This window comes from Alosa pseudoharengus, unplaced genomic scaffold (genome assembly GCF_046254945.1).
Source record: "Alosa pseudoharengus isolate Yale_2024_CS ecotype anadromous, Long Island Sound unplaced genomic scaffold, YU_APseudo_1.1 YU_APseudo_1.1_scf_7, whole genome shotgun sequence".
Taxonomy (NCBI): Eukaryota; Metazoa; Chordata; class Actinopteri; order Clupeiformes; family Clupeidae; genus Alosa; species Alosa pseudoharengus.
Genome location: NW_027468859.1, coordinates 3000645 through 3028235, shown reverse-complemented (window position 1 = coordinate 3028235; position 27591 = coordinate 3000645). Strand labels below are relative to the sequence as shown.

At 43.2% G+C, this 27591-nt stretch overlaps 1 protein-coding gene across 1 annotated transcript in view; it reads left to right on the top strand.

Moving 5' to 3' along the window:
• The window catches only part of LOC143110263 (CMP-N-acetylneuraminate-beta-galactosamide-alpha-2,3-sialyltransferase 1-like), a 34099-nt gene extending 8517 nt beyond the window's left edge, over window positions 1-25582 (top strand). Inside the window, exons 4-6 of the mRNA XM_076273150.1 lie at window positions 16405-16450; window positions 16942-17061; window positions 25418-25582. Of these exons, the coding sequence (XP_076129265.1) occupies window positions 16405-16450; window positions 16942-17061; window positions 25418-25582 (331 nt within the window). The remainder of the gene's footprint in view (window positions 1-16404; window positions 16451-16941; window positions 17062-25417) is intronic.
• Window positions 25583-27591: the final 2009 nt, after the last annotated feature.

Below are 27591 nucleotides of genomic sequence, written 5' to 3'. Positions count from 1 at the left end.
ATAGGCAAGAGAGGGAGAGTTGAGAGAGAGAGAGAAGGGGGGGGTTGTACGGCGTGACACATGAAAAGTCCATGACAGCACTATGCTATAGCAGCATAACTAAGGCATGGTGAGGGGTAGTCGACACCAGCGCAGGTATGGTCAGTGACCACCATCGCAGTAACCACCATTAGCCCGACAAATAAGGCTTCTGGTTGACAAGCCCAGTGTGTATAGGCTACAGGCAAAAAAGTAGTACAAGTAACGTCTCCTTGATGTTTCAGTCAATTCACAGACACAATTCAATGGGATGGAAAGCTTTCTGACCCCGTCATGCACACACCTTTTCTGTGACGTGGACCGTGAAGGGGTCAATTGTTCAAAAGTGTTGTTCTTATGTTTCTTTATCAGTCATGGGTGTGTTTTAGGTGTAACATCCTTTTAACCAATAAGATTGACATTGGTCATTCCCTTTAAAGCAGTGGTTCTCAACCTTTTTTGAACAAACGCCCCCTGACGTCATCATGAATCTCCTGATGCCCCCCACCCAACACACGCACTTGCACTCACACACACACAAACACAAACACACACAAAGATATAGACCACTGATATGCTCATAATTGCCTAATGATGGTGATAATTATTATTATTATTATTATTATTATTAGCCTACTACTACTACTATACTACTACTACTACTAATAATAATAATAATATTCTTGATAATACTTCATTTATGTTTTGTGTGTGGTCTACTTGTTTCAGTTCATTAGTAATAAGGTAAAAACATTGCACAAGAATTGGGGAAGTTTGAAAGTATGTATTTGCACATTCAAAACGCAACACCAGGTCTCTGGCAACAAACATTTTAACATCAATCAATCACGTGAACAGCATGCCTCTTTGACCAATGACAATAGCGTTCGGTCACACACTCAATTAAGCTGATTAGCAGCCCTATAAAATAAAATTTGAAATCGCCGTTATTTAACTGAAGGCGGGAGAAGACGACGGCAACAGCCTGTCGCCAATTTTAAACAAGAAAAATAGTAATTTGAGGCAAAGAACTTCGATGAAATGGACATTCAGCCACAGAAATTAACAAACTAGTAAAAATGTATTTAATTTAGTGTGAGCCCTGTGCTTGGTGGCTAGCTGCCAGCTTTTTAACGTCAGGACACACAGACGTCAGCTTCAGCCTGAGCGCACCGGAGTCTACCAAATTCAGACGGTTGCGGTACTTGGTCTGCAAGTGGAGAGCTTGGCTGAATCCCTGCTCTACGAGGTAGGAGGTGGGGAAAGCAAGAAGAAGAACACAAGTCTTCTCCCACAGCAGCGGAAAACGCAGACCATGTGTGGCCCACATGGCACGCCAGCCAGAGGTGCGGAACGTGGCCTTGGCCTCTTCATCATTCTGTAGGTCAATGAGGCTTTCCTGAAATGCGCCATCAATGCTGGACGCATCCACTTGGAATGGCTCCGTCACCCATTCAGGGACGTCTAATTCATTGAGATCCCTGAAATGGACCTCCAGGTCCGCTTTCACCGTTTTCAAGTGGTCGGTGTAACGGAGCAGATGGTTGTCTGTGAGATCATCCAGCACCTGAATGTAAGTATAAAAGTTATCTTATTCCCAAAGAAAGTTCAGCCTTCATTGCTTGTCTATTATTATTATTATTATTATTATTATTATTATCATTATTACTATAATTATTATTATTATATTAATAATAATAATAATAATAATAATAATAATAATACGCTATTATTATCAGCCTAATAACGTAGCCTACCTTGGTCAGTTGATTAAAATTATTTAGCTGACGCCTGCCCAAATTATTTCGGTACAGGTCCAGCTTGGCAAGAAGACTGCGCACTGTGGCCTTTGAATGGACAAGCGTCACGGCTTCTCCTTGGAGCTTCAGGGAGACCTCATTCATTTTCCCAAAGAAGTCCGCGAGGTAATGGATGTCGGCGCGACAAGACAGCAGCTTCTCCGTTAGATCGGCATCGACACCTTGTAGGAACTCCAGGACTGTCTGAAACAGCTCGCACAGCCTCGCCAGGCAGTTGCCTTTGGAGAGCCAGCGCACCTCGGTGTGGAGCAACAGACGCTCGAAGGCCTCATCATTCTCACCACACAGCTGCCTGAAGAGCCTATCATTAAGAGCATGGGCTTTGATTTTATTTATTGCTTTTACTGCTGTGTTGAGTGACTGGTGGAGAGATGGGCTGATGGCTTTGGACGCGAGGTTGTGACGGTGGAGGACACAGTGCACTGTCAACACCTGCGGCACACGCTCCTTAAGGAAAGTGGCGAATCCGCGGTACCTCCCAACCATAGCGGGAGCTCCATCTGTGGCACAGGCGAGGATGTTCCCCAGTGGAATGGACTTCTCCTGGAGGTACTCCTTTAGCGCGTTGAATATCGTTTCTCCACTTGTGTCCGCAGAGAGATATTTAATAAACAGCATGTCCTCGGCCACATCCCTCCCAGACACAAAACGCGCATAGGCCATTAGGAGAACATTGTTGTCTGCTGTTGTTGTCTCGTCCAGCTGGATACTGAAACGATTTTCTCGCAGTGTGGCACACAGCTGCTCCTCAGTGTCCAGCGCCATCTCTCTAACCCTCTGTGCCACACTGTCATTGCTGAGCGGGATGGCCCTTAACACTGGCGCTGGGTCTCGCAACATCACAGTGGAGATGACCTCTTTAATCGCTGGGAGAACCAGCTTTTCTCCTACAGTAAATGGTGTGCCAGACTTAGCTATCAGTAAAGAAATATTGTAGGACGCCACTAACCCGTTCTCTGTCTGGTTTGTCTTCCGAGCGAACAGATTCGAAATGGTCCGTCTTGAATGTTTCTCTTTGAGGGCATTGAAATAAGCCGCATCATGAGATGCCTTGTCAGGATGCATTTTGTTCAGGTGATCCTTTAAACGTGAGGGTTTCATCGCCTCATTAGAGAAAACCTGCTTGCAAAGCAGGCACATCGGGAGCTGAACATTTGTAGGTGAGGGAATAAAGCCAAAGTTTATGTAATCGACACTGTACTGTCTGCATTTCTTCTTGTTTGCCGCCATGTTTTTTAAGTTTTGATATTAAAAAAATATGTATACGTAATTGTGCTTGTGTACATATTGATTGGATATGTAATTTTAACCCGCGAAGCAGGGTTCGACTGTTGCAGCCGTCAGGAGCCGTCAACCCGCTCTGCGGCGGTCAGTCTGCTGAATTTGTTTATAGATGTTGCCATGGAAATGACATGCCAGTAGCCTAGAGCGCTCCGCTGTAGAATCTTCGGCCGATTCTAACAAAGATTCTAGAGCGGAGCGCTCTAAGGAGGAAACTAGACGGAGCCACCAGGCACAAATCATTCCATTTCGTGTCAAACAGAAACAAATGTAATGCTTAAACATTATAATAAATATCAGTGATCAACGCCCCCCATTTGTGTCTGATCGCCCCCCTCTCAGCTATCTCATTCACAACGCCCCCCGACGGTGTTCAAACGCCCCCGGGGGGGCGGTACCGCCCCCGTTGAGAAACGCTACTTTAAAGCAACACCAAAGAGTTTTTTGTGCCTTAAAATAATGTTTCCGAAATCGTTTCAGTGGTTCATTAACTCCTAACAGGGTAAACGGCACTTCTGCATTCGCTTCGCGGTAGAGATGTCCGATAATATCGGCCCACCGATATTATCGGCCCGATATTAGCATAAAAATGTAATATCTGTTAATATCGTTAATGGATTTTTTTTGCCTTAAAACCGATAAAATAATGCTTGCGTTACACCCAAATAGTGCCTATGCGCTCCTGAAGCGTTTACCGGCGCACAGATGATGACCTCATCAAGCTGCGCCTTGAAGCATACAAACAAGCATGGATGGCTGCAGTAACAAACTTGCTCGCTCTGTTTCAACATTATGTCTGTGGTTTGGAATTATTTTCAAGTGTCTCCTTCGGACGTTAAACTTGCGATTTGCAATAGGCTTGTTTGAAATGGACTGAGTCTGACTTGGTCTGGCTTACTACATAAACGTGATCGATCTTCAGAGGCTAGCCGGGAGGAGCTAAAACAGAGGGCAGCTCATCCCGGACAGACAGGCTACAGTTTGCCTGACGTGACTCGCGGGAGATATCGCGGAATTTTGTTGCCAATAAATACAGCAGAACTTTCATTCTTACTCATTAAAATGAGCATGATGACTGACGAAATAAATCCTTATGATGTAGTTTAAATAAACCACTGTTGTCATACAGTTAATAGGCCTGCATTGTAGCACATAAATTCAATATCAAGTGTTTTCCCTATATGTGTGTCTATCTATTTAACCAACAGCAGAAAACAACAGAATATCCAAACGTTTTCAGTAGGCTAGCCTACCATTGTTGCAGAAATTACGTATAAGAAGGTATCCCTTGTTGCATTCAAGAATGCATCCAGTGGGGCATCACAATAACATTAAGCATGTTGTGTTAATTCCACAACAGGAGATATGTGATGTTACCTAAATTAGTTTTGAGGAAAAATAACCCACATATCGACATCGGTATCGGCTGATATCGGAATCGAAAATTGAGAGTTGGACAATATCGGCATATCGGATATCGGCAAAAAAGCCAATATCGGACATCCCTACTTCGCGGCCCTCTATCGGCTATAACCGCACTATGTAAGTTTGCCAGATCGGGTAGCGGACCTGTAGTTCGATGGAATGAGACATAAGAAACTGCAAATTTGACTTGCATCTAATGTTGCAATGCATCATACTTCATCATGCAACATATTCTACCTGTCAGTCAACGACAAAACAGTTATACACAGTTAATTACTTTCACTATTGACTGACAATGGGTTACCATCTAAAACAAAGCCTGGAAAAAGCAACACTTACCCCAATAATGTTCAAATGACTGAATATTGTGAATAAAAAACATTTATCCTGCAGAGGAGTTGCTGTTTAGATCTGACAGTGCGTCTTTAGCTGTGCTTCACTTTTAATTTAATTTTAATTGTTAATCACTTTTATCCACATTACCAATTTGCAAATGACGGTGAATAACTACTCATTGTGAGATGTATTTCGTAATATTTTTATTCTAATTATGTTTCCCATAATAATTGTGTAATTGTAATGTTTTGCATGGATGTGTGCTGGTGCACGTTTGTGGATGAGAGAAGCAGGGTGCATTGTGCACCGCCCACATCACTGTTGATAATGCGCTCTGATAATAACATGAACAACTCGCTATGGATTTCTGACCAGGTTTCTCTTGGTCAGTGACGTAATGTGTTTTTAGGTAGTGTTCAAAATAGCGATTTTTAGATAATGCGCCAGACCCCTCCTCAGGTTGTTAATTGCCACACCCCTTGTTGTTCAATAGACCCCTCCTTAGTTTGTTAATTGCCACACCCCTTGGCACGTTGTTCAATAAAAGAGACGTGCAAGATAAGAATAAACTTTGCGCTGGGATAATAATCCGCTTTTTCATCAGGTTTCGAGTCGTGAAAATATGGCCCTAAAAGTTTTTAGCTAGGAGTTTTCTCTTAAAACCTATTCACAAAGCCGCTCAGACTTACTCTAAATATAAGGAAAAATGACAACTCCTAAGATAAGAGAAGAGTAGGGTTGGGCACCGAAACACGGTTCTAATATGGCACCGGTGCCGACGCAAACGGTAGTAATGGCATCGAATAACAACGTGGATTTCGGTGCCTCATTTCGGTGCTTAAATAGCGTTTTTTTTTGTATTTTTTTATACGAGGCATCACTGCATGTCATGCGCCATCTCTAACGTCTTGCTCTGATAGCAACACATCCATATACAGTTAGCTAACATAAACACTGTATAAACCAGAGGGGTGCACCACATAGGCGAGTGGACAGTGTTTGACAGCTGGCTTGAGCCCAAGTAGCTTACTTTAAAGCGATATTGCGAGTTCCTGTCCAAATCTAGCAGTGGGCCTAACTACACACAAGCAAAAGGCTATGAAACAACATCGACAGTAGCCTATATGTTACACAATATCCTTGCTATTGCGCTAACTGGCATTGAAATGTTATCAGCAAAGTTGTAAAGTGATGTATTTCACGGTGTGTTCAACATAATAATGGCATGATATTAATCTTTCATGTGCATGAGGCCCATATAGCATCACAATGAATTTGAAGATCATGTCAAAAGTTAGCTGGCAAAAACATAAATATGTAGGTTACATAGACCTCTCCAGAATAAGTCCCGCCTCCGTAACTTCCGTATCCATCCAACTTCCGGGCGTCGATTGTCTATGGGAAATAACATGGCGTTTCGAAATATCATACCGGTCATCTGTAGGTAGCTAAGTAGAAAAAAATGGTGGGCAGATTGGCCTACACACTTCTGCCATCTAGTTTCCACTGGATTTTTTGATTGTCGGTGCCGTTTAAGTAGTATAGTCTATAGTATACTACTTAAACGGCACCGGTATCGGATAAAACCCAAACGATACCGGTTCCGTATCATTGGTCCGACATCCCATTAGTCCGACATCCCATTAGTCCGAAAATGACCCATTGAGGAGAGATCCCATAAATCCGACATACCATTAGTCCAAAAAAAAAGAAGCCCATTTGTCCGACATCCCATTAGTCCGACGATACACATGTAGAGATGCATGGATGACTTTTAAGGAGGCTTGTGCTAAGTCATTAATGACCAAAATATTGACGCTACTTGTCAGTGTTGAGCTGTTCTCTATGCTCCTCTGTGTGTGAGTGAATGCGTAGGGGGCATATTGTGCGTGTCTCCTCCTCTTACGTTATTTGGAATGCGCTCATTTGTGATGGGTTTTGTCGTAGGAAAGTTGTTTTAGACTGAAACACGTTAGCTTCGATGTTCATTTGCAAAAAAAAAACACATCCATGGCTGAATTGTCGTATCTCACGGGATGCGAACCTGGGTTACCCGTGTAACTGCCACGCACGCACCCACTACCCTTTGTTAATAAATTCATGTAAAACATAATGTTATTCACACAGAACGTCACGTCAGTCTAACAAAAACAATGACAGACGGAGTTTTTAGGAAATAGACAGCAGTCTGGATTTATTATGACCGCCGCGCAGCGAAGCGGCGGTCATATAGGTTTAGTCAGATTATTTATTTATTTATTTATTTATTTATTTATTTATTTATTTCGCATGCCCAAATTTCTGTCAATGATTCCCGGGACACTGAAAGACCGGGGTACACGAAACTTGGTGGGCATGTAACCCCACATGGATAGCATGGAACCATCATTTTTCGTTTTGATCTGTAGCCCCCCCGCTGGACTGGACCCCCCGAAAGGAGGGTAGGGCAGACACAGTTTTCTGTGAATATCTCGAAAACCGTAGGGTTTAGGAGGACCATTTTTTTTTTTGGTATGTTGATCTCAAGGGGCCATGTCAACCCATTCCATAACCACTCATTTCATGTATAGCGCCACCTAGTTAAACACAAAAAAGTAAAAATGAGGTGTTGTAATTGAAGGTATCTGTGACCTAACAAAGTCAAAACTGTACAAAATTGGAAGTGTAGGATCATTATGACACCCTCTGTATGCACGCCAAGTTTCGTGGAATTCCGTTCATGGGGGGCCACACAATAAATTAATTTATGTTACTATACACCAACTGGCCTGTAGGTGGCCGGAGACAGTTTTCTGTGAATATCTCGATAACCGTAGGGCCTAGGAGGTCCACCTTTTTTATGTATGTTGGTCTTAAGGGGGCATGTCAACCCATCCCATTACCACTTATTTTATGTATAGCGCCACCTAGTTAAAAATGAAAAAGCAAAAAATTAGGTGTTTTCATCACAATATCTCTGGCTGACAAGGTCAAAACTGCACGAAATTAAAAGTGTAGGATCATTATGACACCCTCCGAATGCATGCCAAGTTCTGTGTACTTTCGTTCATGGGGGGCCTTACAATAAAATAATTTATGTGTACATTTAGTGACGTACACCAACAAGGATTCCCGGGACACTGAAAGACCGGGGTACACAAAACTTGGTGGGCATGTACCCCCAGATGGATAGCATGGAACCGTAATTTTTCGTTTTGATCTGTAGCCCCCCCGCTGGACTGGACCCCCCGAAAGAAGGGTAGGGCAGACACAGTTCTCTGTGAATATCTTGAGAACTGTAGGGCCTAGGATGACCATTTTTTTCCGTATGTTTGCCTCCAGGGGTCATGTTAACCCATTTCATGTGCACACATGTGCACAAACAGATACACACACACACACATACATTCACAGTAATCATACGTATGACACATACTCACACAGTAGACATATGTACGCTTGCATGCACAGGCACATACGCAGGCACACACACAAGCACGCACACACACACACACACACACACGCATAACATAAACATGTACATGCACACAATTCAAGAATTTCTCAGAATTATGAACAGGCAAGATGGAGGTGGGGTTGTATAAAATTAATTTTACATGTGAAATCTATGAACTAATCATGTTTTGGTACTTGTTGTCTAGCAGATATCAGTGAGAATTGAGTGTGGATAATGCAATTTAGTGAGACAGTTAGAATCATATAGGCCTTTCAGCGTGATTTATTTTTGTGGAAAAAATGTGCTGGACTGGGCGGCGGTCATATTTTGTACCGCTCTGCGGTACATCTAGTTCATTAATTGGTAATTAAACAAAATCGATCACACAGAGTTTAATGTCCTCACTAATGTCAAGCTATAGGCCTACTAACTGAAACATTAACCCATAGTGAACGTTCCCCTACCCAAAATACCCTTCCCTGGATAATGTGGGCCAGCTTGTATTAGGCTACTAGATTTTTTCCTGAATTTCCCCTTGGGGATCAATAAAGTATTTATCTATCTTTATCTATCTATCTATCTATCTACCCTTAGCCTATATTTACCCTAATGGCCTTTTCGTTTGACCATATTGCTCACGTTTACACATTTTCAACTTGCCCTCATATATGGTCTCGAATCAGCTAAGATTTACATTTCCCCCTAAAAAGTATTCTGCTACAAAGTAAAACAATCACTTTATTTCACAAACTTCTTTTTTTTTTTCAAACGAACATTGAAACGTGTTTCAGTGTAAAAAACTTCCCGACGAAAAAACCCATCACAAATTAGCGCATCCCAAATAACGTATGAGGAGGAGACACGCAAAATATGCCCACAGACGCATTCACAGCATAGAGAACAGTGAAGGTGAAGTTTTGGTCATTAATGACTTAGCATAACCCTCCTTCATTAACCCACGACCCACCGGCAATTAACAATTTAGTTATTTTTTCTTTACCCGACCTGCCTAATCCATGGTGTTAGTGCCATTTTCCATATTGTAATTTAGACTCAGATTTAGATGTAATATTATTTAGATTCATTTTTTGGTGATTGTTTATTATAGCACAATTAGGCTATGTTATAATTGCATTATTGTATTTCATTTTGCATTGTAAAGGTTGCCAAAATCACCTTTATACATGGTTGTTTGTATGAAAAGGTATTAGTAGCCTATTTTCTCTCTGTTTAATATGCCATGTATGTACATTTGATGTCAGCTGACTGTTACCTGTGTGAAGCCGGCTGTATGGAGTAACGCGCGTTAGAGGCCTTGCATGCTGAACATATCGTGATTCTTCCTCTGTATCTGCGATCGCTGTGGATTATCATTCTTTTCCGAAATCATTGGATTACAGCAAGCAAAGGATCCTTTTTCCTAACGTGCGTGTTTTGGTGAGATTGCGTTTCGCAACCGTATGGCGAACGACTTCTCAACAGACTGTAAGCGCAATAACTTTTTCCTATTCCGGGGATCACGTTTGTGTTTTGGACTGTTTGAATCATCTGCTTGATGTCGGGACTATTGGGCACTGAACTTTGGGGGGTATTTGTTGGTGCATTGTGAAACTTTGTTGTTAATTATGTGTCGGGCCTTCAGTTGCTTCAGTTGGTCAGTTCACGTGTGAATAGAAAGTGAAACTGTGTGATTTGTATCTTGGTCAGTATTCAGTACCTAAAGTAAAAACACACTGTTTTCTATCGTCGTTCAACAGTAAACACGTAGAGACTCCTTCTTTCCGTCTTAGAGTGGTTAAGTGGATTAATACATTGAGAAATACTTACCGATAACAAGGGAACTTTCGCCAATACACATGGTTTATCCTCAGCCAGTTAGCCTAAGTCATCCATGCATCTCTACTGTGTATCCATGCATCTAACCAATGGGCTTCTTTTTTTCGGACTAATGGGATGTCGGACCAATGGTCCGTCCCCAACGATACCCAACCCTAGAGAAGAGCTCCATTGCTATGGTTGCTGTTTGCTCTTTGCTTGGTATAACCACATTTATGTTTTCACAAATACACCAACAATCAAACTAGCCTCCATCACTCAACCAATGCTAACGGTAACATTATTTTACCTATTGATAACATTAAGCTGGTGTAAGAGTAACATACCTGCAGTAAAAACCAAGCATGTCCGATAAACATTCTCAGGTTTATTTTTCAGTTTCAAGAAGAAATGGGAATTACATTCGGGAAGGTTCATTTTTTTAAGTTTTAAGTGCAGTAGCCTAGGCCTATCTGTCCCCTTTTGAATTATATCTCGAGCCTATTAGTGCGTTATGTCCTGGGATTCGGATGTGCTCCAAAAGACAAAAAAAAACTTTGGGATATATTTTTATAGATGGTTATGAGGAGAAATATGAGAAAGAAATTTGATGATCATTGATCGTTGTTTTGGGACGTTAAGCCTTCCAGCGTCAGTGAAGGAGATTGAAGAAACATGCAGTCACGTGCAGGTAACCTAAAGATTCTAGTGATTATGAGGAACAATATGAGAGAAATTTGGTGATCACTGATTGTTGTTTTAGGACATTAAGCCACGTTAAGCTTTTTGCTTAGGCTACAATAGGCGTTAATAAAGAATAAACGCTTAATGTCATCTTTGGCCAGGTGCGGCCCATCAGACGCGAGGCCCTGGGCACCGGCCCAAATATTCCTGTGTTCATGAATACAAAAGTTGGGTGACCCTCCCTCTTGGAATAAAAAAAAATGGGTGACCCTCCCCTCAACAAAGAATAAAAAGACATGACCCTCCCCTATTTTCCTCCAGTGGTCCATTCCATAAATACCAAACGGTCCCTAACAAGTTTAGTAACGTGTGTGTCTTGCAGCAAGACCCTGCACCATCTGGTGGACAAATTATGTAATGCCAATACTGGAAATGCAGCCAAAATGATGAATATTCCGTTTTCCTTTACTAAATTTGTAATTATGTATCGGCCGTTATAATTGGCGATACCAATAGTATGTGCGTGCCTGTGTCTGTGTGTGTGCATGCGTGTGCGTGTCTGTGTGTGTTTGTGTGTGTGCGTGTCTGTGGATATGTGTGTGTGTGTGTGTGTGCATGCATGCGTGTCTTTGTGTGTGTGTGTGTGTGTGTGCCTGCGTATGTGTGTGTGTGTTTATGTGTGTGCGTGTCTGTGCATGTGGATGTGTGGGTGTGTGTCTATGTGTGTGGATATATGTGTACTGTACGTGTGTGTGTATGCAAGTGTGTGTGTGTGTGTGTTTGCGAGACAGAGTGTGTGTGACAGTATTATCCTCTACCAGCAACGATTCGCTCAACACCATCTACAGGCCGATGGGTGTACAGTCACTAAATATACTCATAAATTAATTTATTTTATGACAGAGCACCTTGTTTGTCTATTGCCCCCCCCCCCCCCCTTTCTCTTTTGTTTTATAGCGTACGACCTGTTACATCATTAGCTGGGGTTGTAATTGGACGGCAGGTAGGAACAGGCACCTGTATAGCACCTGGGGTCCTTATCCAGGAAGCTTTCCCTGCTGCTAGCTCAATTGAGTGTGTGTGTGGTAGCGTTTTGGGTTCCTGTGTTAAGAATGGAGACGTTCTTGAACGTTTTCCCGTGTCGGCAGTTTATCCAAACATTTCATGGAGTGATGCGCCCCAGTCCTTGTGGACGAAGCGTCTAGTTGGATAGTGTGGCTGCTGAACGGAGGTGTTAGGATACATATAGCCGTCTACGATTATGGTCGCTTAACATCGTTACAAGCCTACATGCTACGCCGTGCAAGCTGCTGTTCTCTTTTAGCCATTATTTTGCGTGATTGTATGTGTGTGTGAGTAGGCTACAGCTCCCGCTGTATGTTGATTGTAGTTTGTTTTCTTTTGTTCATTTCCCCTCTGACCTGGTGGCTAGAGGGATTTAGCGTGGTCTGTCTGTATAGCGAGCCACGGGTTGGAGGCGGTTATTTTTCTGAAGCTTGTTTGTATAGATAGATAGATAGATAGATAGATAGATAGATACTTTATTGATCCCCATGGGGAAATTCAAGGGTCTCAGTAGCATACAGACATCACACACAACATGCAGTTACAGCAGAAATGGTAAACATGAGTATAAACATATAACTAAACTCCACTGTACAATAAAGACAGTAGAAGATAAGAAAGATAAGAAAACTAACAAAAACTAAATACTAAATACACTATATAAATTAAATTTAAGAAAGTCCAGTGTGCTTGAGGGTGATCAAGCATAAGACGCTTGTAGTGACAGGGCCGGGACTGGTAAGGTGCTAAAGGGAGTGAGTGTCATGGTGAAGGTGCAAAAGTAGTCCAACCATAGTCCTTTAGTTATGTATGCATGGCAAGGTGCTCAAGAGAGTGAGTGTCATGATGAAGGTGCAAAAAGTAGTCCAACATTAGTCCAACAGTGCAAGAGTAAGGTCTAGAGACCACCATAAATAATATGGACAAATAGGAGAGTAAAGTATAATGTAGACAAGGTAAAATAAAAAAGCTATTTCAGTGCAAGAACAGTTTGAGGTAATAGGGTTATAGCCATTCATTCATTCAGTATAGTAGCAGAAGCCTGACCGCAGCCATAGATCATGTGTATAGCATGAAAAACAGTGTAGCAGTAAAACAGTAGTGAAAACATTAGGCTGTGTACATTAGTAAAACAGTAGTAAAACAGTAGTAAAGCAGTAGTGGGCAGTCAGTACTCAAACATGGAGAGGGTGGAGAGGCAGACAGACTAAGCAGAGAAGTCTATCTCTCCTCTTCCCTTTAGTGAAGCATTGAACAGTTCAATGGCCCTGGGGACAAATGACTTCCTCAGCCTTTCAGTTGTGCATGGCAGTGAGCGAAGTCTCCAGCTGATTAAGCTCTTTTGCTTTTTGATAGTGCTGTAGAGTGGATGAAATTAATTGTCCAAGATGTTGATCAGTTTGTTTAGGGTCCTTTTGTCAGATATTGAAGTGATGCACTCCAGTTCAGCTCCAACTACAGAGCCAGCCTTCCTTACCAGCCTGTCAAGTCGCCCAGCATCCTTCTTCTTTGTGCTTCCTCCCCAGCATACCACTGCATAGAAGAGGGCGCTGGCCACAACAGACTGGTAGAACATCCTAAGGAGCTTGCTGCACACATTGAAGGACCGCAGCCTCCTCAGGAAGTACATCCTGCTCTGTCCTTTCTTGTAGAGTGCATCAGTGTTGTCTGTCCAGTCCAGTTTATTGTCCAGGTGGAGACCCAGATACTTGTAGGTGCTTACCACCTCCACATTGACCCCATCAATGGAGACTGGTAGCAGAGCGGGCTTAGACCTGCGGAAATCCACCACCATCTCCTTGGTCTTTGAAGTGTTGAGTTAAAGGTGATTGAGTTTGCACCACTGCACAAAGTCCTCCACCAGGCTCCTGTACTTCTCCTCTTGCTCGTCCCTGACTTACCCCACAATTGCAGTATCATCAGAAAACTTCTGCATGTGGCATGACTCGGTGTTGTAGCAGAAGTCAGATGTGTACAGGGTGAACAGGACTCCCCTTACCTTAGCATGCCCCTTACTGGCCAACCCAGGTAGCCGATATTAGCTTATGCAGAGCAGCCGGTCTCCTTCTGTTTGAATTCACCCGAGTGTTACGGTGTGAGAGTGTGAGCTCAATAGCGACTTTAGACCTTACCTGAATATTGCCTTGGATGTAAGATTGCAGTGTATTAGTAGTTGGAACTCTTATTGTGTGCTGCCTTAAAGGTTTTGTTCCCATTTCACGTGTGTAGAGACTGGCCTGTTAGTGTGGCCTCTCTCGGTGGCTCAGCTGGCGGTACACTAGGGCGTAATAATTTATCTTCCCCCCATGTGTTTACTGATGACTAAACCTGTGCAACACTTTTCAAGGAAACAGTAAAAGCTCTTTAATAAAATTCTATTTTTGTATTTTCATAAAACACGTGTATGTGTGGATCCTTGGGACAGAGTTGCACGACTGGCTGGGGCACCTGCACCGTACGCCGGCGGTAAAAAAAAACCACTAACTGATAGTGGACTACAGGAGGCTGCAGAGAGAGGAGCAGACCCCCATTTACATTAGAGGCACAGCAGTAAAGAGAGTCAGCTGCTTCAGATTCCTTGAAATGAACGTCAGTGAGGATCTGTGCTGGTCACAGATGTACTGAATGGACCCATTAACTGAAACTTGTTATGTGTATTCTCCTAATTAATTGACTATTTTCGGTTATCAATTCACCTTATTCACCCGGCGGCCAGAACGAGGCTACACTTGCCATTACACCTCAGTCCAGCAGATGGTGCTAATGCACTCCGTTTACAAACTGCCAAAAACAGCTCACAGAAATAGAAGAAGGATTAGCTGGCCTGGGGCCTGTACTACGAAGCGGGGTTTCTGGCTTATCTGGGTAACTTCGAGAGTAACTTGATCACGTGTGGCGTAACTTCCCGATTAACCCATACTACGAAAGGTGGATAGGTTTTAACCGAGGTATGCTGCCATGGCAATTTACGCTGCATCTCAAACCTGCTCCGACCAGGTTATGTTCTTGGTTAACCCGAGGTTTCCGTTAACCACACCCTTTATAAGTACCACCCCTCCACTAACAATTTCTCAAGAGACATGTCGGCGTACCTGGATGATCCATACGACATTGGAGCGCAAATCGTGAGGGACTCTCTTCGCAGGGCGAGGGGTTTTAGAGACCGCCAGAAAATATATATAGCCTACCCGGACGATATTCTCTATGAAGATATAGATTGTCAGCCGAGGGAATTCGTTATCTTTGTCAGATGATCTAGGAAGACGTAGCAATGCCCGTACGTGGACATTCATGTATTCAATCGGTGATGCAAGAATACTGTATGTCCTAAAATAAATCGGACATAGGCCTACAGTATGCTGAACATCTGAGCAAGAATAGCCTAAAATAAATCGCACATAGCCTACAGTAGGCCTAATAAATAAAAATCACCATTTTAACAAACTTGTTGAATTGAATGTCATATTACTGTACCCTGCACATAAAGGCTACACATTTCCACAGCACCAGAATCCGACCGAATGCCTCCCTCAACCCCCTCCATAATCGGCCTTCCACTATTATTTGCCAAGTGAAGGCTATAATCATAGGCCTACATGTTTTCATAATTAAGAAATATTAATGCAAGCTATGACTATATAAACCACTATTCTGAATAATGTGTTTGTGTTTCATTTTCACCTGCTGCCATGTGCGTTTGGCAATGGTGTTGCATCTGAAATGTTCACAGGATTAGGCATACACTAAATCAGTCAATGGTGCTACTTAAACATTCAATTATCCTTATTACTGTAATCTATTTGCCCACTTCTAAATTGTGTTGCATCTGTAGGCATTTCTATGAACTCAAAATAAGTAATTTAATTATTTCAACTCATTAAATACATTCCGCAAGCTATTAATCCTCCGTATGTGAAGAACATGTGGAAATAAAACTTTACTTTTAGGCATTTAGGATCTGCAATACGTTGCCAACAGCCTTGCCAGCTTGCTTTGTTCACTGCCGACGTATTTGATTTTTGTCGTAGAGTGGGTTTTAATTCCTCATAACTTGTCATAATAATTGTTCATTCCCCATTCGTAAAATAAGATGAACGCGTCATCACTGAAAGTGGTGATTTGCGCGGCAACCCGCCCCTTTTATGTGAACGCGCACAAACTCCAATGAGGTTAACCCCGGCTCAACAAATCAACTTCATAATCAGCGTCGTAGTACCGATTAACACCACTAAAGATAACCAGGTTTTGTCAACCCCGGTTTAACAAAGTAACCCTGGGTTACATCTGGGTAGGTTAAGCTCCCTTCGTAGTACAGGCCCCTGCTAGAGTAACGTTCTTATTTTTCTTCAGTGAATTTTTTTGTTTATTGCACAGAGAGAAGTGAAGGATATGACAGCACATAAGCTAATTTCTCTGAGAAAAATGGGCTTCTGATTCATTAATATGTTGTTTCTGAAGTTGACAAATGTGTGAATAATTCAACAGAACACATGACTGATGATTTCATCCTGTCATATCCCCTAGGACGTACACACGTGTGATGTCAACAATAAAAGCAGATGTAAACATGGTGAGTCGAATGTCTTCATGTGTAATGAAATCACCCGACAAGTAAAGTGTTACCAACAAATATGACATCATATTTGTTGATGTCAGCCTGCGATTGCTGAGTGTCATTTGAATGAGTTGACGATCATATTCAAAATTAAGAGGCAAATTTAAATATGACCGGCGTTAACTCATTTGAATATCACTCAGTGACTGCAGGACATCAGAAAAATGGGCAAATGGAGATTTCGTTGAATTTTTATGTACATTGATTTTGCAAAATTTCTTCATCTATGAAGTTGATACATATGAGGATGAATATAATATTAATATGGTTTTGTTTTATTTTCTAAAAATTCACTTCATGTATTGTTTTTTAATGAAAACAAGGAAAATATTTCTTTGAAAAACACTTTTCAGTAATTATGCAAATGAACTGAGGGCAAGCAATCTATCAGTGTACTCCATCCATTTTTGCCTTAAAGACACATTGTTTCTTTTGTCTTTCCTCAGGTGATGGTTGTTAATCCCACTTTCATGAATTATGTCCACTATGTTTGGCTGAAAAAACATGGCGGGTATCCATCCACCGGTTTCATGACTGTTGTTCTGGCTCTTCATATCTGTGACCAGGTGAGCCATGTGGTCATTTTATATGCCTATGCTGGTATACAAGCTAAAGGGTCTGCATGATTTCCTTTAGCTCCTCACTATCCCCTTATGATTGCCATAAGCTCTTTACTTACAGAATTGCACATAAATAGCTATAAAGGCAAATTCATCTGTGTACTGTGATTGTCTCCAGTTGGGTAACACTTTATTAACCATTAACCACCAATTATTATTCTTACTCAATAGGTGATTTATTCTGGGTAAATCCTTAAATGGTCTGTGTTAGAAGGTTATAAAGTGTCTATTTCCACTCATATCAATAACCTTAGATCAAGACTAACAAGTAAGGCTTATTAAAGGGGTGGTACAGGATTTTGGACATAGGGCCTCATTTCCAAGTAAGCAAGTGTGATATTTATCAGTGGAAACCGTTTTCAACACATTTCATCCAGTCCTTCTAGTTGCAGAGTTGGCAGTTGCTAGGCTAGCGTAAGTCATCAGTATGTGTTAGCCTGCCACTAAAAACAGTCTTACCCACTCCACAGTACACCCGAGGCAAACAAATTATAACGCTAGACAATCGATGTAACCTGCTAACTTGGAAATGAGGTCTTACAGTATGGCCAAAATCCTGAACCACCCTTAAGCCTTAATCATTGGTCTTGATCTAAGGTTATTGATATGAGTGAAAATAGAAACTTTATAGCCTTCTAATACATTTTCATAATACGTTACTATTCTGTCATAAGTCACATATTCAGACAGTGTATGAGGAGTATAAACTCTCTATTTTGAGTCATAGCCTACTGTATACCAATAAACTAACATCAAGACCAACTAGTTTATCAAGGATTTACCAAGAATAAATTACTTATTGATTAACAATAAGAAATTGTTGGGGGCGCTGTGGCGCAGCAGGCTACGGTGCTCGTACCATATACGGGTCCGAGTGCCCACGGGGACCCAGGTTCGAATCCGACCTGCGGTCATTTCCCGATCCCACCCCATCTCTCTCTCCCACTTGCTTCCTGTCTCACTCTCCACTGTCCTGTCCAAATAAAGGCAAAAAAGCCCCAAAAAATATTCTTTTTTTCTTTTTCTTTTTTTTAAGTATAAGAAATTGTTTAATAAAGACCTAATCCATTACAGTAATACAGACCATTTTAATTACTTGATTGAGCATTACATGTATGATATTTTGCACACTAAAATATAATACAATACAAGTAAATATAATAAAGAATGGTAATGTAAGTTGATTCATTATATTCTTAGTTGTAATTTCCCTTTATGTCCTGCTGGTGACCTCAGTGAGAAGTAGCTGTTACGAAGCTCTCAGACATTAACGAGTAGCTAGGCCACTCATAGGTCTGTGAGTGTTTTCACAACGTTATCAAGCAACAATGGTTTCGGGAAACAGTCCACAAATCTTAAGATGTTCGTAAGAGGGGCTTTATGACCTATGCCTACTTAGGCTTACGATGCTTTCGGTGAACTGGGCCCAGACACAAATACATAAACATATTAGTTATAAATTAATGGTTAACGTGTGTGATCAGTAGTATAGCAGTGTATTACTGTAGAGTCAGCGCAGAAGGACACATTCATTACCCTGGACAGAGACTTTGTCCAACTTTGTTGTCCTTGTTACCTTGAATACTGCACTTAATTCTACCAAAAAGAATCAGAAGATTGAAAGAATCAGGAATTAAAGATTTAAAGGTGCCATGTGTAAAAATTGAGGTAAAAGTATCCAAAAAATGTGCTACACGCATCAAAAGAATGAGAAGAAATAAGGGCGATGATGTCATTTAAAAAATGACAAGGTATAGTGCTGCAGGGATATCAACCTAAATTAGCATGCTAAATTACTAGCCACAGCCCAACAGGTGTCATAATACCAGTTTCAGCCATTGGAGGCGGTATGCGGGCAACAAAACCACCAGCCAAACTGCAATACACGTGTCTCGGTTGTTACTCTAGGGTAGACTAACTCACTTTCTGGAGGTATACTGCACCCATTTTTTATGGAATGTGGAGTATGAATTGATTTTTTGGCGGACATTACACATGGCACCTTTAAAGGGATAAATAAACATAGAAATGCAGTAATGAGCTATGAATGAGTTACATTTCAAGAGTTAGATAACGTAAGTTATGACCATAACTATGGATCTATGAGATCGACCGATGACTGTCACCACGGTCTTACTACGAATGATGCCATTCAGCTACCTGTCGCGAGACCCTTATATAAAAATTGTCACATGTGACTGACCGGAGGCAGGTCCTGCTGCATAAAGCGGATGCCAGGACGTTGCTCTTCCTCTGTTGCCTGGACGCTTCGGTTTGTTTGAGGGTGACGGTCATCATTCGGTCTCATAGATCCATAGTTATGGTCATAACTTACAATCTATTTCAACCTCTCTCTAACTGTCACCACGGTCTTACTACGGATGACTAGTACCAACAATGTCGCGAGGAACCGAGGATCCCTCTTTACTAGTCTGCGTAGCAGCCGTCATGAGAACAGTGACACGGACCGTGGTGGATGTCACATTAACTCTATAAAACCTGGCGAAAGTAGATGGAGTACTCCAGGATGCTGCCGCACAAATGTCAGCAAGAACAACCCCTTTCAAAGCTGCCCACGAGGTGGCCATGCTACGTGTGGAGTGAGCCACCAGGCCCCCAGGAACTGGGAAACCCCTCCCGGCATAAGCTTGGGCAATAGTGTCCACTAACCAGTGGGACACACGCTGTTTCGAGACTGGGTGACCCAGCTGCTTAGCTCCATAGCATACAAAAAGCTGTGTGTGATCACGTCTCAGCTGCTGTGTACGATCCACATAGGCTCTCAAAGCCCTGACTGGGCATAATGTGTTAAGAGCCACTCCTGCCTGACAGGCTGGCTCAGGGTGAAATGCCTCCAGTTCAATAGCCATATTAATTGACTGAGGGTTTAGCACTTTGGGAAGGAAGAATGGATTCGGCCAAAGCGACACCGCTGCATCTTCAGGCTTCCACCTTATGCACTCAGCACTCACAGAGAGTGTGTGCAGCTCGCTCACCCTCTTAATAGAGCTTAAGGCCAGTAAAAACACCGTATTCTGTGTTAAAAATTTAAGATCAGCTTGCCCCAATGGCTCGTATGGGGCTGTGGTCAAAGACCTCAATACCAAGGGAAGGTCCCAAGATGGGGCCCTCAAACACCTGCCTGGACGTAGATGGTTTGCACCTTTTAAATATTGTGACACCACACAGTGTTTCCCGACAGACAGGCCCCCTATCAAATCATGAAATGCAGAGATCTCGGCTGCATAAACCCTTAGGGTGCTGGCTTTTCCATTTGACCAGGTCTTTGGGTCAAGAGCCCTGTCTTCACACCATAAAGAGAATAACCTCCATCTCTGCTGGTAATTTGCCCGAGTGGAGGGTGCCCTAGCATTACTTATGGTCTCCAACACAGCCTCACTCAGCCCTTGAGGCAGGGGCTGAGGAGGGGCCAGGCCCACAGGTGCAGGACAGCTGGCCTGGGGTGCCAAATTCGACCTCCCACTTGCGAGAGAAGGTCTGCCCTGACTGGCAGAGGCCAGGGTTGGCCGTGAACAAGGCGTAGGAGAGCCGGGAACCAATTTCTCGCTGGCCAGCGTGGAGCCATTAACAGCACTCGGTAGGAGCCCTGGCGTATTCTCTCCAGTACCAGTGGAATCAAAGGTATTGGAGGGAAAGCGTACAATATTCCTCCCTGCCACTCTTGAGACAGTACATCCAGCCCCAGCGGGCCGCACGGATAGCTCAGGGAGAACCACATTTGACAGTGGGTCGTCTCCCTCGATGCAAAGAGATCCACCTGGGCTTATGCCAAAGCGTGCCAACAAACTTGCGACCACCTCTGTATGCAACCTCCACTCCCCTTGACCTGGAGAGGAGATCCGCTGCCTGGTTCAGCACACCAGGAATATAAATTGCTCTTAACAAGGCCAGGTGTGGGAACGCCCAAAGAAGGAATCCCTAGGTGGCCTTGAGGCAACGCCGAGATCTTGTGCCCCTCTGGTGATTGACATGCTAGACGGCTGAGCATGCTTGCCCTGTATAAAGGGAAGAAGTGCTTTCAGGCCAAGGTGTATTGCTCTGAGCTCCAGGATATTGATGTGTTCTCTGTCCCACGGGTGTTCCCAACGGCCTCTCACCGTCTGACCCTCCCAGACTGCTCCCCAGCCCGTGTGGAAGGCATCTGTGGACACTAGCGTCCATCTGGAAGGTACCCTGCGCAGAGGAACTCCCTGTGTCAACCAGCCGACGTCCCGTCAGGGTAGCAAGGCTTGCAAACATAACTGGGTCACCCTGAGCTTTCTGTGCCTCCATGGGTAAGGGCCAAAAGCATTCAGCCAACACTGCAATGGTCAGGTCCTTAGAAGGCCCAGTGGGACCACCATTGGCAGAGCAGATATCAACCCCAACATCCTCTGAAAGTAAACCAGCTCTATACGCTTGTTCTGTTGAAAGACACGGAGGGTCGCCTGGATCCCGGCTACTCTCTGAGGGGTGAGAGATGCCCTCATCGTGAGAGAGTTCAATATACGGGAGAACTTGGAGGGAGCGCGGAGGAGTCTGCGGTTCTCCTCCTCTTGTGCTTATGAGGCTCATGGGACAACTTGTGTCTACTTTTCGGGGACTTACCCTCTGGTTCATAGGACTGCCTTCCTTGAGTGGAAGAGGAGTCCGTCCGGGACACAAGTGCTGCCTGCAGGCCAGCCCTACGAGCCCTCTCCTCGAGAGGCAAGTGGAGTGCGGCGGGACGTGGGTTCTTGACATCTCCCAAGAGATGAGCCCTGGCTAAACACCCAGGGCAGTCCTGGTGGCCATCACGTAAGTCCATGGCCGCGCCGCAAAAGATGCACATATAGGATGCCATCTCAGCAATCAGGATGCTCACGCTTCAATATGGTGTAAGTGTATACAGCAATAGCAGCCCCAACAACTGTTTACCCTGCTCACTGCGAACAGTAGCCAACGGAATCAAGACAGATGCTGCTGAGCTATGTGGAACAGACACCAAACTTATCAATGGCCCAACCTGCTGCGAACAGCCGTCAAGGGACCAGTAAATGTAGCTTTACTGTGTACAGTAAGCGTATCAACCCCTTTTTCTTTTTTTTGTCCGGCCTACTGCGTACAGTGGCCAACGGACTGAAGTTTGCTTTTATTTATTTATTTATTTATTATTTATTTATTTATTCGCTACAGTCAATCAATAGAAAAATACCTAGGCTCTGCATAACCAACTAAATGATATACCTACACTAATAACAAGGCTTACTGCTTTACCATATTAAACAAAGTAATAACTTCACCGACAGACCCAGTCCAGTTCATGCGACCTTGGGCGGGGTTCTTTACGGTGGAACAGAAATTACTGACTGCACCCGGCAGCCACGCCCATTGGAGTTATCTTAATAAACAAGTAACTACTTTCACAAACCCGGCACAATCCACGCGAATGTGGGTGGGGGTTATACAAGGCGGAACAGAAATTAACGATCGCACCTGGCAGGCATGCTCATAGGAATTATCTTAATAACCAAATTAACTATCTCACACACAAACCCGGCACAATCCACGCGAACGTGGGTGGGGGTTATACAAGGCGGAACAGAAATGAACAACCCCATCTGGCAGCCATGCTCATTGAAATGATCTTAAATGAACAAATTCAATATCTCACGCACAAACCCGGCACAATTCACGCGAACGTGGGTGGGGGTTATACAAGGCGGAACAGAAATTAACGACCGCTCCCGGCAGCCATGCTCATTGGCATTATCTTAATAAACAAAGTGACTATCTAACAAACCCAGCACAATTCACATAGACGCGTGTGGGGGCTGTTACGGCGCACCCCAACTGCTGCCGCGGAGGGGAGTCAGCCTATTACTTCAGCCTTGTGTTCTTAGTGTTTACCTCCAGAGCCTACGATATCAATATACAAAGCATTCAAAACAGGGTAGAAATGTTTCGTCTTACCGTGCTTCGCGCTCTTTCACCAGTACTTTTCTCCTGCACACACAAACAAGGTTGGTTAACCAGGGAAAAACAGTAAAAAACCTTAACGGGAAAACTTGAAACAATCCTCAGGGGCTTAAAGCGCCTGCACGACTTAAAGCAACACCAAAGAACTTTTCCTCTGTCGCACGCACTATTTGTTTATCCAGCACCAGCTTTGCAAATAACAATGTCCACAGACAATGTAGAATATGTTGCATGATTTTATGAAAGTATGATGTATTGCGACATCAGATGCAAGTCAAATTTGTAGTTTCTCATGTCTCATTCCATCGAACTACAGATCTGCTACCTACGAGTATTAGGGCCAAACATGAAGAAAAAAAATATTTTTGCCATGGCGAGATTAAACTCGACATGTTGACTTTAAAGTCGCCATGTCGACATTAAACTCGACATTTCGAGAATAAAGTTGAAATATCATATCTACTTTAATCTCGACGTGTCGACTTTAAAGTCGACATGCTGACATTAAACTCACAGTTTAAACATAGCATACACAGTTTAAGCTAGCCTACACTAACACACAATATGTTACATGAATAATGGGCTTCAAATCATAGGTGTTATTTCAGATAGATTGCTAGATTGCAGATATTCAGATAGATTGCGTCTTGTCTGTTAACTACTCATTGCCGTCATCGTGAAGTGCTGTATCTCGCGGTTGGAAATACCATGCACTATGCCGTTTAGGCTATATAGCTAGAATAATACATGTATCCAATGATATAATGTTTCTATACAAAATGCTATTTCACTCTGTTTTACGTGGGTAAGGCCACCGCACATTCAAATAACTGCCCTTCATGAACCGCAGTTCACGAAACTAATTTCCCTAAACTGCTTTTCCATGTCTCACCTGCAATAAACATAGGAGGCTATAAGCACAGGTATAGCTTAAGCATACTATTTTGATCCCGTGAGGGAATATGTGTGCATGTATACTTTATTTATGCACTATGTGTGCATATGTGCGCATGTAGGCTACTAGCAGGCCTACATGGGGTGGTCGGGAAGAGGACAGCTTCATTCGTCCCTAGACATTCAGCAATAGGCTGTTTTGCATCCATTACAAACAAGCAATGTGAAATTCTAGGATTGGGGAGAGCGCCTAGTATGCCTAGTCTAGTGCATAAGCATGAAGTTGAACCTTTAGATGAAAAACACTCTTTAATAATAGGCCTACAATAAATAAATAAACCGCTAATGACGTACTTTCGCCTGTAACTCCGTGATAAGGACCTACAGGAAAGTATTTGGCTGAGCAACGAGGTTAATGTTTTATGTTTTGTTCACATGATATAGGCCTATGTCTAATCATTGTTGCAGTCGAAGAAAACTGGAATGTTTAATTCGTCCTCCCTTTCAATCGTCCCGAGCGGTCGTTCTCTCTCCAAACTAACTTTATTCTCAAAATGTTGAGTTTAATGTCGACAAGTCGAAATTAAAGTCGACATGATATTTCAACTTTATTCTCGAAATGTCGAGTTTAATGTCGACATCGTGACTTTAAAGTCGATACATTGAGATTAAAGTCGACATTACATTTCAACTTTATTCTCGAAATGTCGAGTTTAATGTCGACATGGCGAGTTTAATCTCGTCATGGCAAAAATATTTTTTCCTTCATGTGTGGCCCTAATACTCCGTCGCAGCTACCCGATCCGGCAAACTTACATAGTGCGGTTATAGCCGATAGAGGGCCGCGAAGCGAATGCAGAAAGTGCTGTTCACCCAATTACGAGTTGATGAACCACTGAAACGATTTTGGAAACATTATTTTAAGGTACAAAAAACTCTTTGTGTGTTGCTTTAACGTGACAGATCGTAGATCTCCCAAGTTTTGTAACTTACCGGGACTCACGAAAAAACCGAAGCGTCCAGGCAACAGAGGAAGAGCAACGTCCTGGCATCCGCTTTATGCAGCAGGACCTGCCTCCGGTCAGTCACATGTGACAATTTTTATATAAGGGTCTCGCGACAGGTAGCTGAATGGCATCATTCGTAGTAAGACCGTGGTGACGGTCAGAGAGAGGTCGAAATAGATCTTTGGCGTAGGCCCCCATCCCTAACCTAGCAAACAGCAGGAAGATCACGGATGTTGCCAACAGGAGAAGGACAGGGGCCATATTTCAGAAACTTCCTAACTTGAAAATCCTATGTTATCTGTTTGGGTCCAATCTGCATTCCTGGTCTGCTGACCATGACAATACCTCTAAATAAAGTCAGATGTATACACATAAATGACCATGACAATACCTCTAAATAAAGTCAGATGTATACACATAAATGAAAGATCTTCTCTTTTCAGGTCAGAGTGTTTGGGTTCGGAGCAGACAGGCATGGGAACTGGGATCACTACTTTGAAAAGACACCACAAAACTATAAAACTGGCCGACATGGGGGCAGTTTTGAGTATAACACCATCAAGGAGTTAAATGATAGAAACATAATTGAAATGTATCGTGGATGGTGAAGGCCTTCTATCTTAAAATACTGTCTGTCTATGGCAATTTGATTTGATTTTTGGCAAATGATTGCCATTTACATCTGTAAATAAATGGCACGATAGGCATGCATTTTAAATAACATTAACATGGTGGTCACTTCTGTAGTTTTTCTTTTTTGGTGACTCCAAGATGCTACGTTTTTATATATCTAATGGATTGTTTTGCCTCTCATTTACCATCCTCCTCACTGTGCGTGGGGGCAGGATAAGCATGTGTCCTTGTCCTGCCAAGCTTCTCTCTGTTCCAGGTTATTGAAACTTCCTGGTTATTGTAAATGTACTTATGGCAATTTCAAGTGCTAGTCCCTGACTTAAGAGAGATTTCACTTTCCAATTGAATTGTGTTGTCTCTCTTCTTTGCCTTGTTAAAGAATGACTATAGTGGGGCATTTAAGCACAAAAGTTGATCAGTTTGTGATAAAATCATCACATTTCGTAGAAAAACTCACAAAGAGGGTCTGGTCAGATTTAGAATTGCAGGTGCCTTCATCTAACAAAAGGGTTTTGTTAGATGAAAAGGGATTGAAAGCAGAAACTAATAGTCACATTTTTCCATAAATCTATGTAATTCTTCACACATATTCATAAATGTATTGATCCCCATGGGGAAATTCAAGAAGTAGCAAAAGAGGCAGAGGAGGGGGCTACATGAACACCTAAGGGGTCTTCAGCGTGGGAACCAACCCCTGCCACACCCAAGCCACACCCCCCTACAACCTACTGTACCTCAGAGGCGTGGGAATCTACAAAATATGTCCACAGAACTTGTAGAAACGATGGGGAAATTCAGGGAAGCATAATTACCCCTGCTACATTTGCATGGAATAGGATAAAAGTTAAAGCAAAGTTAAATCAAGGGAAGGAGGAGAGAGATAGTGACGTGCTAGATTAAGTGTGCCCAGTTGTTTGTAGTGCATTTACATTTATTAATTTAGCAGACGCTTTTATCAAAGTGACTTACATATGATAGATAGATAGATAGATAGATAGATAGATAGATAGATATTGATATTGATCCCCAAGGGGAAATTCAAGGTCTCAGTAGCATACAGACATCACACACAACATGCACTTACAGCAGAAATGGTAAATATAAGCACTGGCGCCTTAATGCAGGGGCTTACCTGGGCTTCAGCCCAGGGGCCTCGACCAATGAGGGGCCTCCTAATAATAATAATGTAATGATCTGAGCCTAGCTGTATGACTGTACTCCCATAATGCTGTGCGTGTGTGTGTGTATAATGTTGATGTTGGTTGTAGTATGAGTAGTGGCGTTTGCCTTGTTGTGTATGTGTTAGCTGGTATGGTCTTTCTTTGTGTTGTACCTCATGTGTTTACCCCGTGTATTGTATGTGACTACCCTGTTTGTGTATCGTGCTTGTTTAATTGACCTCCCTTGTGTTGCCTGTTTTATGACGTTCGTGTTATTGGGTGCGTAACCAATAAAGACCATTTTGAGACAACCTTACAGTTTGTTACATTGGTGTCAGAAGTGGGATGACGACCCCTACTGGACGGGAGGAGAAAGCTGCAACTGATTACCTGACGATGATGAGTTTCCTGCCAAGACGGCTCTTCGACAGCACGCTCGCCCATGGCCACCTGCTGAGCCCAGCAGACGGAGCCAGCCTGCAGCGTGACCGTGATGAAGAGACCCGCCCCCGGCCACAGGAGGAAACGAACCGGGCTGATGGCAGCATCCCGCCACTTGAACCCGCTCCACACGGGAGCGATGGAAACCGGCCGGTCCTCGGTGCAACGGCGGCGGTAGAAGGGCGCCCCAGCGCAAAGTTGCCCCACTACAATGGCGAAAGGCCGCTGGCGACATACCTGGTACAGGTCCGGCTGGCAGCCGAGCTGAATGGCTGGTCGGCGGAGAGAACGGGCGTACAGGTGGCGTTGGCCCTGGAAGGGGAAGCGCTACAAGTATTAGAAGATCGATCTGCCACCGGCGGAGCAAGTAAGCTGGACCGCAA